The 13,723-nt window shown below is 36.9% G+C and overlaps 2 protein-coding genes across 2 annotated transcripts in view; both read right to left on the bottom strand.

The window, feature by feature from the left end:
- Window positions 1–506: 506 nt before the first annotated feature.
- Window positions 507–10,510, bottom strand: LOC311097020 (uncharacterized protein; the record flags this gene model as incomplete). The annotated part of the gene is made up of 28 exons (XM_084136487.1): window positions 507–1,827; window positions 2,660–2,842; window positions 3,368–3,448; window positions 3,536–3,645; window positions 4,562–4,727; window positions 5,334–5,396; window positions 5,492–5,545; window positions 5,772–5,789; window positions 6,056–6,109; window positions 6,551–6,604; window positions 6,690–6,743; window positions 6,831–6,884; window positions 7,003–7,056; window positions 7,176–7,229; window positions 7,441–7,494; window positions 7,668–7,721; window positions 7,857–7,910; window positions 8,021–8,074; window positions 8,180–8,287; window positions 8,407–8,460; window positions 8,614–8,667; window positions 8,750–8,803; window positions 8,935–8,988; window positions 9,618–9,725; window positions 9,808–9,861; window positions 9,987–10,094; window positions 10,226–10,279; window positions 10,463–10,510. 28 exons carry the CDS (start codon window positions 10,508–10,510, stop codon window positions 1,684–1,686), a joined length of 2,055 nt encoding a protein of 684 aa, XP_083992613.1. The 3' UTR covers window positions 507–1,683.
- An 80-nt stretch (window positions 10,511–10,590) lies between these two features.
- Window positions 10,591–13,723, bottom strand: part of LOC311097019 (uncharacterized protein) — a gene marked incomplete at both ends in the record, with an annotated part of 37,044 nt that continues 33,911 nt past the window's right edge. Inside the window, 8 exons of the mRNA XM_084136486.1 lie at window positions 10,591–10,653; window positions 10,761–10,868; window positions 10,958–11,002; window positions 11,141–11,185; window positions 11,381–11,434; window positions 12,515–12,568; window positions 12,682–12,735; window positions 12,825–12,878. Of these exons, the coding sequence (XP_083992612.1) occupies window positions 10,591–10,653; window positions 10,761–10,868; window positions 10,958–11,002; window positions 11,141–11,185; window positions 11,381–11,434; window positions 12,515–12,568; window positions 12,682–12,735; window positions 12,825–12,878 (477 nt within the window). The remainder of the gene's footprint in view (window positions 10,654–10,760; window positions 10,869–10,957; window positions 11,003–11,140; window positions 11,186–11,380; window positions 11,435–12,514; window positions 12,569–12,681; window positions 12,736–12,824; window positions 12,879–13,723) is intronic.

The raw sequence follows: 13,723 nt of genomic DNA, 5'->3' as shown, positions 1-13,723 counted from the left end.
ATAGTATATAGTACAGTAATATTATAAGTCATTTGATACACTTAAATATAATAATTGAATTGACATAAGTACTGTGAATAAGTATATTAATGACTCAGACAAGGGAGATGGTGGTGGAGTGAAATTAAAGGAACACTTTGCTGACCTGTTTTGTTGGACTGATAATACTCCTTCCTCATATTCATACAATACTGGATTATGATGTCCTCATACACACTGCAAATTTGTGTTTGTGTTGTTTAGCAAGATGGATTCCGACACTTTCCATATATTAACATTTTTAAACTTTTATGGCAAGTTCAGGTATGCAGTGATTTCCCAGACGTTACAGACTACATTCAGAAAAGAAATACAGACAAAAGACGGCACAGCTAGGGCACCTTGTGCTAAAGCAAATTGTACCTGCTCATGGATCCTCCTGGGGTATAGCTGGGGCAGCTGCAGTTCAGCTCATTAGCATGCTTTTTGGTTTGAATAGGGAAAAATACTACTTCACAAAACATTTTATAAGAAACGGTCGTGTTTCAAACAATGATACAAAACAGTTCGACACGATTTAAATGATACATCATTAATGCATTTTTTATAGCTGATGCTCAAACAGATGACCAGCATGTGATTTCTGATAACACCAAAAATACATAGAAAACACAATATACATTACAAAATATAGGCTAATTGAACAAAATAAAGCACCTGTGCCTAAATTCAATGTGGTTTAAAATGTTATTAGTGATGTCTGCTTTAAAGCAATGCTGAATGATTAAATTTGGCTTTGTCTGATTATTCTCAACATTATCCAATATAATTTGTGTATTTTCTTACATTTATGTCATAAGTGCTCCCTGAGACCTACATACAGTAAATGTGAACTAAAGAACACTGTCTCTATGACTTTTTGCATGTGCATTGCATTTCAGTCTCGTACCCATAATGCACATTAGATCACTGCTTGCACAGTTATTTGCTGTGGTTAGTATTATTCTTCTCTTTTTGAAACAACTATTACTGCTGTATCGTAAATCTTAGCACCCATAAATCATCTAACCACATATTTGAACAATATTTAGGCAATATGACACTTTCTGAAATTAAACTATGACATGAACCGAGAAAACGGAAAGGTAGCACAGATTTCCTGATATTTAAACCTCATGGGAAGGTTAGCTGTGTCCTCACTGGGACGCTTTGTTTGTATCCAAGTTTGACAAAAGTGTCATTTATAAACTCCAAGTATGCACTTATATTGCCTAATAATGCAAAGTCTTAACATGATGCACATGATTAAAGTAGTATACAGCTGAAACTTGGACCATGCAACCACATAGTGGTCACGTCAGAACCCTATCATTACACTTGATGCGATCCAAGCGTCCTCTACAACGTTATTACAAGACCAGCTAGTGATTAAAAAACATTGCTAACTCAAATAAAATTAGTTATAAAAGTACATCAATTACAAAGCCGCAAGTCCCTGTAAACAAAAAAAGATATTGTCCATTTTTCTGGCAGCACCGGGAAAGACAGGACCCTTGTGTGGAGTCACTGTTTGAAGGACTTCTGTAGAGTATTTCATTTACCACAAGCCATAGATGCCACATGCTTCTTCAGAGTGTTCTGTTTTCCTCTCTTTGTTGCTTGTATTTAAACTCACAGAATGCACCGTTATCATTCAGTACATCTCTAGCTGAAGCACACAGGGCCGATGGTGAAGCCGAACTCGTGACTGCTGTTGCCAGAGATTCCTATGTCATGTAGAGGAAGCAGGTCCATGTCCTCAAACTGAAACACAGACTCACGCGGTCCGGGATCCACTTCCTTTGCAGACTGGTACACAAAACATAAACATAAAGGGTTTAAAAATGGTTGTTAAAAGGTGAAGTGTAAATTCCGCCACAAAATAAACACTGTTTCCATTGGTCAGTCAAACAAAGAGTCCCAACTTTTCCACTTAACTGTTATTGGATATTAAGACAGAATCTGAGTTGATGAAAAACTAATAATTAAATAAAAAAAATTATATAATTTAATATAATTAAATGCAATTATTTAAAATTAAAACACTTAATAAAAATATATATATTTTATCTAAAAAAAGATTTAAAGGCTTTATTTTAGCAAGCTTACATTCAGGTCAGGCTTTCTACGCCTACTTTTCCCAATCTAATCAATTCTCAAAGGATAAAATCAAAACCAGCCTAAATTTTTGATAATAATAAGATATGCTTCTTGAGCACCAAATCAGTATATTAGAATGATTTCTGAAGGATCATGTGACACTGAAGACTGAAGTAATGATGCTGAAAATGCAGCATTATCATCTTAGGCATAAATTACATTTTTTCACAATTGGTATTTTCACAATTAAATTACAATTGGTATTTTCAATTGTAACAATATTTCACAATATTACTGTTTTTACTGTATTTTTGATCAAATAAATGCAGCCTTGGAGACTTGATAAGTGACTTCTTTCAAAAACATTAAAAAAATGTATATAGACCCCAAACTTCTGAATATTAGTGTACAGTATAGCAAAATAAGTTGATTCACTACTGCAATGAATGAATCGTGGACAAAATATTCACCTGCGTTGAAGTGATTGAATAAAAAAAAACAACTTTTTTTTTCATAACTAGTGCCGTTAGACACCACGTACCACGCAATCCTGTAATGCTCCTAAATAGCTCTGCTTCACGGCGTCTGTGAGGAACTGGACCTGTCGCTGTGTCTGGCCCAGCCGGTGTCCAGGGTAACAGGAGTATGTCACTCTCTGCTCTGCTCTGTTGCTCTGGAGTCGTAGGAAACGCAGCTGAACCACACTGAGGGCTGGATACTCAAGCTGACCAAAGATGGACAGATGGGATTTGATGGTAAAATGTAGAACACAGACTGTATACAGTTTACTGTATACAACAACAGGGCTTAAAACTGAACATAAAAAGAGCAAGAATTTTATGGGTAATAAAAACAACATTATTAGAAGCTATTAACCTGGACAATAAATTAATAAATTAGCGCTAAAAGGACAGCAAAAAACAAAAAACAAGTTTATTTTCCATACAAAAAAAAGGGAAGGTAACTGGGTCCAAAAAAACACATAAAAGTACCATAAAAGTAAACTATTGACTTCTTAAGTATACAAGTCGAGAGTCTGTAAGTCTACAACAAAAAGGGAAGGTAACTGGTTCCAAAAAACACAAAAAGTACCATAAAAGTAACCTATCAAGAGTCTGTAAGTCTACAAGCTCTGTGAATTTTCATTTTAGGTGAACTATCTCACAGTCAGACTCCCTTCTTGCCGATATAACACAAACTTTGACCCAATATGAAGTAAACATTTCCACAGACCAATAGTACTACTTACTTTAAAACCTCCCTCCAGTGAACTTAACCAGTAGAACTTGCTGTTATTCCCTAAGTCATTCAGCCAAGTCCTTATGGGCAGCTGTGGAAATTGAAAGAGCAATAATACGATTTTGATGTTTTTTGACATCAAAGAGACACAGTAGTGAGGTGTTAGGTAGAACATTACGTGTGCATCTCTGGGGTGAAGGCAGGTCTCTGCTCCTGAATCTGAGAAGTTACAGTAGGCCAAAAAAGCATCTAAAGGACTGCCTTGGTTTGGGTCAATGTAGTAGAAACCTGAAACAGTTACAAAAGTAGTTATTTAACAGACTGCTCTATCCAAAATAACTTACAGTATGCTTCATAGAACACAGACACGTCTTTCTTTAGTAATGCAGCGGAATTAACTGAACATTGGATGTGCAAAATAGCATTTTGGACCTCATTTACACCTCCTTTTAGTGCTGTTTATGAAATATTGTATCTATCCTATAGAAAACAATTCTAGAAGTAGTTTGAATACTAAAAAAGCAGATGTGTTTTGAAGGCCTCATGGCCTACTATATGACTTTGAGAAAAGTCCCACGGGAAAGAATGAGATTTTAGCTGAAGTTGCTTGCGGTTGGCATCTGCACTGATACTAAGTTGCTCTTGTGGTTCACATGGCCTTCAACATGTTCTCTTGATAAAAATAATGAGGCAAAAACACTGAATAATCACTTTGTGAGACAATCAAAATATGTTTTTGACTAGTTGGCAGTCGGCCACCCTTACAAAGAGGACAGGCTAGCCAATTAATGAAATAACTGTGGCGAAAGTGTTGGGGAGATTCCAGGAAGAGAAAAGGGAAGAGAGCACCTGCAATTGAGATCATTAGTTAAAGCTGTATAAAAGTGTTGCGAGTGAGATGGTCAGATGTTCTGCAGGAATCTCGGCTATGTTGCTTTGTCCAAAAAAGTCTAATTTTGACTTCTGAACCTCTGCATCTTGAGCATTACTTTTGCAAGATTGAGAAGACTTTTCTCCACGATACTGTCCACTTGTTGTATCACCTGAAATAGAACTGAGCATATGCGTCTAAAAAGTTTTTAAAACACCATAAACACAACCACAACCAAAAAATACAATTGTAATACAGAGATTTCTAAAAGATAGCACACAGGAGAACATGAACAAACAGATAAATGTTTGAAAGATAGAGGTGGTCTCTGACCGCTGGTGTAGTTGGGATGGCACAGCCACAGCTCCAGACAGGTAGAGGCTGGGCGCTGCTTGCTGCCGTCCGGAGGGTCCACCAGCAGACGGAGGTCATGGTACAGAGAGTCCAGAAGTGTCTGAATCAGAGGGTAATTGGGCTTGTCTGAAATGTACATCAGGTCCTATTGGAGACGAAAAAGTAAGACAAAGAGATTTACTATGCATTTTACTGTACTGTATTCAATGATATCAGTACAAAAACGAGATTACATTACATTTTAAATGAAGACTTCAGATGCAAAAGCCTCTAAGTGCAATCTTAAATTTTCTTCTAGAATGATCATTTTTATCAAGCTTGTATGTTTATGTTCAGTTATTTCACTTTAATGGCAATGAAAATGACCTATTAATTGTCATTAAAGTGAAATTAGTGAACTTAAACATACGAGCTTGAAAAAAATGCTCATTTTAGAAGAAAATTTCAGATGGCACTTAGAGGCTTTTGCATCTGAAGTCTTCAAATGTAGACAGAAAATCCCAAAAACCTTGAAATCAGGTTTTTACAAATCCAAATTTATAGGTGGCTTGGAATATCTTGATTGGAAATGCGTCTCAGTCTGAATAGTCGTTCAACATCATGCAAAATATGCTAATTTTTAGTGCATTCAGTGAACTATGTGGCATTTGCTAGTGCCGTGTGAACAAGGCTTTAACAACATGATGAATGGTATTAAATTATCAGCAATGTATTTAAGAGAAAAGGGCCATTAAGTTTTTAAACAACTTGCCTTGATCTGAGTCATGGTCAGGTTCACAGTATTACCAGCAGGTCCTGGTGGCCCCGGTGGACCCTAAAATAATCAAACAAACACAGAAATATTTTTTTTGTTTCTGTTTTTTTGTTTCATATTGTTAAAAACACTGTAAAATGTGTCTGGCAACTTACTGGAAAGCCCCTTCTTCCAATGGGGCCAGGAGGCCCCTGAAATCCCTTGAGTCCCTAAAATTAAAATGACAAGAGATATTTAACTGGTGTACAAAACTTAACACGGTCAATTTAACATATACTGTAAATAAATAAATAAATAAATATATTATATAATTATAAAAATAAAAATAACTGTAAAATATATTATTTATGTATTTTTATGTCGTTTAATCTGGAACATTGCCTTTTAACCTGATAGATGCTGACTAAAGAAAGCTTTGAAAATTACATTTCATACCTTGTCTCCAAACAAGCCCTGCAGGGTGGAGGAGATAAAAGAGAAATAAATTATAAATGATCTTCATGCTCATCCGGGAAAAAATAAAAAATAAAATAAAAAATCTGTGGCAGCGATAAAGCACTTCACTGTCCTTGCTTATGTCATTAAAAATGTATTAATCATGCTTTCATATCTTGAAAGGACAGAGCACATGTAAATGAATCTGCAGCAAATGTGTTAATACAAGTTAGGCTACGGTTTAAAAGGCACAGTTCGCTAGTCTTTAAAAAAGACATATTTACCGGTAGTCCAGGTATTCCAGGTGTCCCTCTAGGCCCAGCAGGACCAATATTGCCCTTTAGGAAAAGTATATGCATTTCATAATTAGTTATGTAGCAGATGCTTTTAACCAAAGCAACTTAGTAAACAAGCTCCATCGCACACCTGCAGGTAATAGGTGCGTAGGATAATAAGACCAGGTGGATCGTTTCAATAGACAAGCAATTCCCGCACACTATCGTAACTTGCAAAGAAGTAATATTTATTCACACAACGTTTCGGTCACACGACCTTCATCAGGAGCTCCTGATGAAGGTCGTGTGACCGAAACGTTGTGTGAATAAATATTACTTCTTTGCAAGTTACGATAGTGTGCGGGAATTGCTTGTCTATTGAACCAAAGCAACTTAAAAATGAAGGAAAATAATATCTAAGATTAATGAACTGTACATGTATTATATTAAAAACTAAGAAAAAACAAAAGAATATATGTGTTCTCAAGATGTTTTGACTTTTACCTGATCCCCCTTTGTTCCTGGGGGTCCTGGAGGTCCAAGAGGCCCCAGACTCCCCTAAAGAGGATAAATAAATAATCTTATAAGAGAATTGAATAGGTTGTACAGAAGAATCATTGGATGTGCTTGTGATACACCATACCTTCAAGCCATCTCTCCCTGGTGGACCAAGAGGTCCCTGATCCCCTTTCTCACCCTATTATGGACAGGTTAAGGAATTAACATTAAGAATGTATTTTTAAGGCAAAAAAAAATCATGTCGGAGTATATTTTTTAAAAGCACCTCTGCTCCTTTGACACCTTGCTCCCCAGGCTCTCCTTTCACCCCTTGGATTCCCTGTCAAGCATCAAGCATCTTAATATTATCATATTTTATTCATTTCCACAATGTTATTTAATCCAAAAGATGTGACAATTTTGAAATGGACTGTTCTGACCAGGAGTATCAATCTTACCATACTTCCCCCCCATCCAGGAAGTCCTTTCTCTCCTACATCTCCTCTCTCTCCCTATTGGACAAGGAGAAGGCAAGAAGGAAATACCTAACTTGTCCAATTTGAGCCATGGGTTTTAAAAATTAAGCTTGTCGTGTTTAAATGCCATGTTGATATAATCTCTGAACTCTGACCTTTTCTCCTCTTGGTCCTCTGGTCCCCCTCAACCCTGCCTTGCCTCTTTTACCCTTTAGATGTCAAACACCAAAAAAAAAGAAAGTTTTTCCATCATAATCACCACAATTTTACAAATGTTTGTCCTGCATTTTGACATAAATGACATCAGAGTCTCAAATAACCTACGTATATTCATGAAAATGTAATGTCACTAAACTTCATTGTCTTTTACTTCGAGATTTGGAAACATTTAATAGAATCTAAGAGCATATCACATCTTACCCTCCGTCCAATGTGACCCATTTTTCCAGGTGCTCCATCTTTCCCCTGAGCTCCCTAAAAATGCATCAATAACCAAATTCAAATTTGAAATGATAAGAGTCCTGGGAAATCTGTATGCTTAAACACAGCTCTCATATCTGACAGCAAGGACAAAGGCATAGAGGAAGAACTTTTATTTTAGATAGCAGACAGGGATTAAGACAGAGAAAAGAACATTGTGACCTTACCTTCTCTCCTTTTATGCCTTCTTTTCCTTCAGGTCCTGGGTTACCCAAACGGCCCTGCAACAACCAAAACTCATTAAGGGCTTGATGATTAAGCAAGCAGAGTTGAAACAAAGGCATAATTAAATTAAGGTGTATCTATTTGTTTTCTCTTTTCTGTAAATGTACATTTTTGTCTCACTGGGCACTGACCTGAGCTCCTGGTAGGCCTGGTGAGCCCCTTGCCCCTTCCTCACCTTGTGGACCCTAAGGTAGTAGATTTGAATTAATATAACTGGGTTAATCAAACACATGTACTGTATTTCTATATACAGCCATGCACAAAATGCCACACCAACTGATTTTAATGTCTGTACCTCCAAACCAAGCAGTCCTGGTGGCCCTTGTATGCCTTGAAGGCCGTCTGACCCCTAAAGGGAAGAGATGGGTTCATTAATTTTGCACATGTAGTAGATTTATTTACGATCAATTTAAAGAATCAGTTTCCATCTTAGTGGAGTTCATCACAAGCTCACCTCCACCCCTGGTTCTCCTTTATCTCCTGGGTCTCCTTTCTCCGCTTCAGGCCCTGGGAGACCTTTAGGGCCCAAATGACCTTGGGGACCAACTGATCCAACACCACCCTGTAGGTCAAGGTATGAATCAGTTACTCTGAGGTAAAACACATTGATTGCCCCCTGTTGTTCCTAAGAATAGGCTATCATCTGGGAGATGAATATAAATATGAACAAATATTCTTTACCTGTGTGCCAGCTTTTCCTGAGTCACCTCGCACGCCTTTGCGACCTGCAATTCCCTGAGGCACAAAGCAAAGATATGAATAATGTAACATAAATAAAACAGCTATTTTTTCGACATTCAAAATGCAATGCAAATAAGATGTTCCATGTTATGAGTTTTGCAGAATATATTAATATAGTAATGTATTTTCATTTAAGTGGATCAGAACCTCAGGTCCAGCATCTCCTGGCTCACCAAGTAAACCATTCGGCCCAGCTTCCCCCTAAAAGAGACACTCAGATTTAGACCATAAAAAGAAATTAAATAATCCAAAGATGCTCTAAGTGAACAATCAAATGTGGTACCTTGCTTCCTGGAGGTCCATCTGGCCCCACCAGCCCTGGATGGCCTGGTCCACCCTGAAACACAAGAAAACAGGAACTGTTCATCAGTAACAACCATATCAAACAGGAATATAGGAGTCAATCATTCTCAGGTGAAACAGATCATAGAGTATGATGGACTATAGCAAAATAAGGATACTACACACCTCTACACCTTTCAGACCAGCAGGTCCATTCCCGCCCATGAGGCCTGCCTCACCCTGACATAAAAACAGCAAACGATCAACAAAAATGCAATAAAATTGGACAAAAAAAAAGTCAAGATACCATGCATTTTACATGGTAAAAGAACATGACACATATTTTAGTGTTTTACATTTAGGAAAAATACCTGCACCTCCATTCAAAGGTTTGAGGTCAGTAAGATTTTGAAAGATGTCTCTTGCTTACCAAGACATTTATTTGATCAAATCTACAGTAACATACAACACTATATATTTTAAAATGTAATTTCTTTCTGTGATGGTCAGGCTGAATTTTTGAGCAGCCATTACTCCAGTTTCACATGATCCTTAAAAAAGTATTAAAATATACCGATTTGGTGCTCAAGAAACATTTAATTTATTATAAATGTTGAAAACAGTTTGTGCTGATTAATATTTTTGCATTTACTTGAAATAAATATTTGTTGTACTATTATAAATGTCTTTACTGTCACTTTTAATCAAATGAATGAATCCTTGCTGAATAAAAAAATACTGATTTCTTTCCAACAGTAGTGTACATCAAATGATACGATAAACAGAGAAGATACTTAATAAAAACATGTCAGGGTAAATAAAATGTTATGCAAACAAATGCATAATATGAAATGCTGATTTGCACTCACCAGCCGTCCAATTTGGCCCTTGGCTCCCTTGAGTCCCCTCTCTCCCTGCTCCCCCACGTCTCCCCACAGCCCCTCTAAACCAGTAAATCCTCGTGGCCCAATATCACCCTGAGGGGAAAAAAAAGAAATATAGTACAACAACAGCATGTTCCCATGTGAAATGACACTATAGCTGTAAAAGATGAATGACCTTTTCTCCTTTAGGGCCGGGGTCTCCAGCAACACCAACTGGACCAGCATCACCCTTCATCAGGAAAAAAACACCAATATTACTCTTTTAAAAGACAGTGAGACTGATCGTATTTGAGACAGATGACTTTATGGGTAAATTGCACAGTTGTGCCGACATTAAGAAATTTATCTCCACACCTCATTGCCTGCTGGGCCTGGTGGACCCATTGGACCTTTAGCACCTGGAGGGCCAATGTTTCCTTTTGGTCCTTGAAGACCAAGCTTTCCGAAGGGACCTCTGTCCCCCTGCCAGTAGAAATAAATGTTAAATGACAAAAAAAAAAAAAAAAAAAAAAAACTACATTAATGTTATTTTTGTCTATAATTTTATTATCTATAATGTTATTTAGTGCATATAATTTCAATTGTCACCTGACCTTATCACCTTTCCTTCCAGGAGGCCCCTCCAAACCCGTCGGACCAGTTAGACCCTACAGAGGTCAGAAAGCTTTCATCAAATCTCAGTTGACACCAATTTATTAAAGCTATAACCATTTGAGACTGTGTCATCATGATTTTACTCTGGTTCATTAAAACACCACATGGCTTAATGTTTTAGTTTGCTATTCTGTACTGAACATAAAGATCAAATAATTTTGCAGTGCCAATCTAACCTGTGGCCCTTCCAGTCCGAGAGGCCCGTTGTCACCAGGAGGGCCCATCATTCCCTGTGCATTTATAGCAACTTTTAGTGATTTCATAAGGAAACACAATTTGAGATACTCTAAATCTCTTAAATCACTTAAATCACCTGTTCTCCTTTCATCCCGTCCACACCTGGCACTCCATTTTCCCCCTGTAAACCCTGAAGAAAGATTTGCAACAATTTTAACTTGATGTCCATCAACATCTTTCATATAGCAAAGCTTTTGAAATCCATCATCATGTATGGTAGGGAGAATTTTCACTTACTGGAATACCTTGGGGCCCGTTTGGCCCAGGTTCCCCTGAGAGCCCTTTACTTCCACTGGGTCCTGGTTTTCCAATGACTCCACTGACTCCCTGAAGTCCTGGAGGACCCTATATAGACAATCAATCATAATCAGCATTTGAAAATTAACAGCCAAAATGAGATATAATGTAAATGACAGAGCTGATTGTGTGCTCACACATGGCCCATCTGTTCCCTGATGCCCAGGATCTCCCTGACGGCCCTGCAGAGAGGTAACCCATTTATTTTACAAAGGAAATAAATGAAACCTTTTATATTTCAGCACTGCTTTATGAGAAATCAAACTTCACTGAAGGAGTTAGGTCAGGATCTTTTATTTTCTTCGAGAAGTGGTATATACCTGGGGTCCTGGCAGGCCTTTTTCTCCTACTGGACCAGGGGGACCCTAAAAAACACACATAAAGGTTAACAGTATTAGTCACCACAACATGCAAATGGCAGTGTTACAGCAGTGGAAACTGAAATACATTTGTCCATAGAATGAAAGAAATGAAGGTACAGCAACTGAAGTATAAAATTAAATTAATGATCTGCTCGATTTAGGATCCCAGTGTTTGTACTAGATCCATCACACACTTACTGGTGGTCCAGGCTTTCCAGGTGGTCCAGGAGGCCCTCTTAGACCTGGCTCTCCCTATGACAAAACATAGGGAACATAGGTCTTTTTTTTAGATAAAGTTACAATTAAGAAGACTAAAAACAGTGCGGAATCCCAGAATGCATAGTGACAAACTCAGAAAGTGATATGTTGATCAATAAAATACTTTATATAACAATTTAAGGTATTATTAAACATTATTTAACAAATTATTTAAAAAATGATATTCAGTTACAGTACTGAGAAATATTGACTTTAAATACACAGCTGTTCAAATGTCTGTGGTCAGTAAGATTTTTTTAACGTATTGGAAAGAAGTCTCTTATGCTTACCAAGGCCGCAATTATTTTATCAAAAAATACAGTAAAAACCGTAATATTGTGAAATATTTGTGGAAAACTTTTTTTTCAGGATTATTTGACGAACAGAAAGATTAGAACAGCAATTATTTTAAATTCTGTCACTTTTGATCAATTTAAAGTGAAAAAAAAAAAAATGTATAACACAAAAGAAGATATTTTAAAGAATGTTGGTAATTAAACTGCTGATGGTAGCCTTTGACTTCCATAGCAGGGGAAAAAAAAATACTAAAAAGTCAAAGGCTACCATCAACTGTCTGGTTACCAACATTCTATAAAATATATTCTTTTGAGTTCAACAGAAGCAAGAAATTCATACATGTTTGGAGTGATTTAATGATGACAAAATGTATATTTTTGGGTGAACCATCCCTTTAATGTGTCCATGCTGAATAGAAGTATTAATGAAACATTTTTATTTATTTAAAAAAAAACTTACTGACCTACCTAAATAAAAATTCACCAAATATCTGTGTGTGCTGTCATTTTCTCTTATATGTGTATCATGTTAGCTTTCTCTTCAAAACTGATAATTGAGCTGCTGAGTGTTTCCAGTCATTTATAGGTTCCATTTAGGTTAGGATGTTGCCTTATAAATCAGCATATTATGCAGACTACGAGGCAGGTTCACTAAGATAAGAACAGAGCCTTTCTCTGTGGTTATGCTTTGACATTATAACTGTAATGTACAACAGCATACAGTAATACAATAACATTGTGGTTAATGCAGGATGGTTAAAGTGCAATTTGTCTTTACTCTGTCTCCAGCGTGGCCTAGTCTTCCTCTCATACCCACGTTTCCTGGAAAACCCTTAAAAGAATATGACAGAGTTAGGTGGCTATGTCAAAACATCAACCTCAAGTACAATACTCCTCATCCTGCTCCCTTTTTCCTCTATAAAGCCCTGTAGAGGGGTCACTTACATACATGCCAACAGGGCCCTGCGGTCCCTCCACTCCTGTCTTTCCAGAGAAACCCTGAGAAAAATACACACCAAAACATCATGAAAAATCAGCAGCTTGGTTATATGAGTTATATGAGAGCAAAGAAATAAATCATAACATACCCTCTCTCCTGGTGGTCCTGGACTGCCCATGGGTCCCTCTCGTCCAGGCAGACCCTGTCATCGAAACAAATAATCAGTACAGATTTAACAATCCACAAACAGATCACAATGCAGAATTTTTATTTTTGTATTAAGTTGCTGAACTGATCTTATAGACCTTAGTCAGGGTAGCGCCATATTAGATTTTTGACAGGAATCAAAATGAGGCTGTGAGGAATAGAATACAGTGCGTTCAATGTATTGTACTGTTGTTTAACAACAAATATTATGTGATCTTAGACCTTTATACAGTGTGTGCCATTGTAAAGACTGTACGTCTATCCCTCACAGCCTCGTTTTCATCTGTTAAATTCAACATAGCATTTACTGTAACCTGACTAAGGTCAATTAATCTAATTATGTTTATTCCTGCGAAGACAAAGCTGAATTTTCAGCAGCCATAACTTCAGCGTCACATGATCCATCAGAAATCATTCTAATATGCTGAACGGGGGTCAAGAGTTGAATCCTGTGAAACAACTACTGTTAACTTGTGTCTGAGCCGATTACCTCAAGTTTGTAAGTATGCTTTGTAGTCTGTCTTACAAGACAAGTTACATAAACAATGGCTGATTCAAAGATCCAAATACACTTTGATCTCTATTTGCATGTGCTCCATTGTTGTGTGAGAAAGAGTAGAATGCGTGTAAGTGTAATCGTATGCATTATAGAAACAGAACACATATAATTTCAAGACTACCACCTCAACTTTTTTAGATATTGAAAGGCAGGCGTGCCAAGAATTATAGAAAATGAATACACGGAGTAAAAAATTCAATACTATGAAAAATAATATGTAATATGGATTCAGTTTATTACGTTTTCTAAACATACTAAAGGTAATAAAATTGGCAAGTCAA

The sequence above is a fragment of the Abramis brama genome (assembly GCF_963993115.1).
Source record: "Abramis brama genome assembly, chromosome: 15".
In the NCBI taxonomy this organism is placed as follows: Eukaryota; Metazoa; Chordata; class Actinopteri; order Cypriniformes; family Leuciscidae; genus Abramis; species Abramis brama.
Note: the sequence above shows the minus strand (reverse complement) of the source record. Positions and strands in the feature narration are given on the sequence as shown.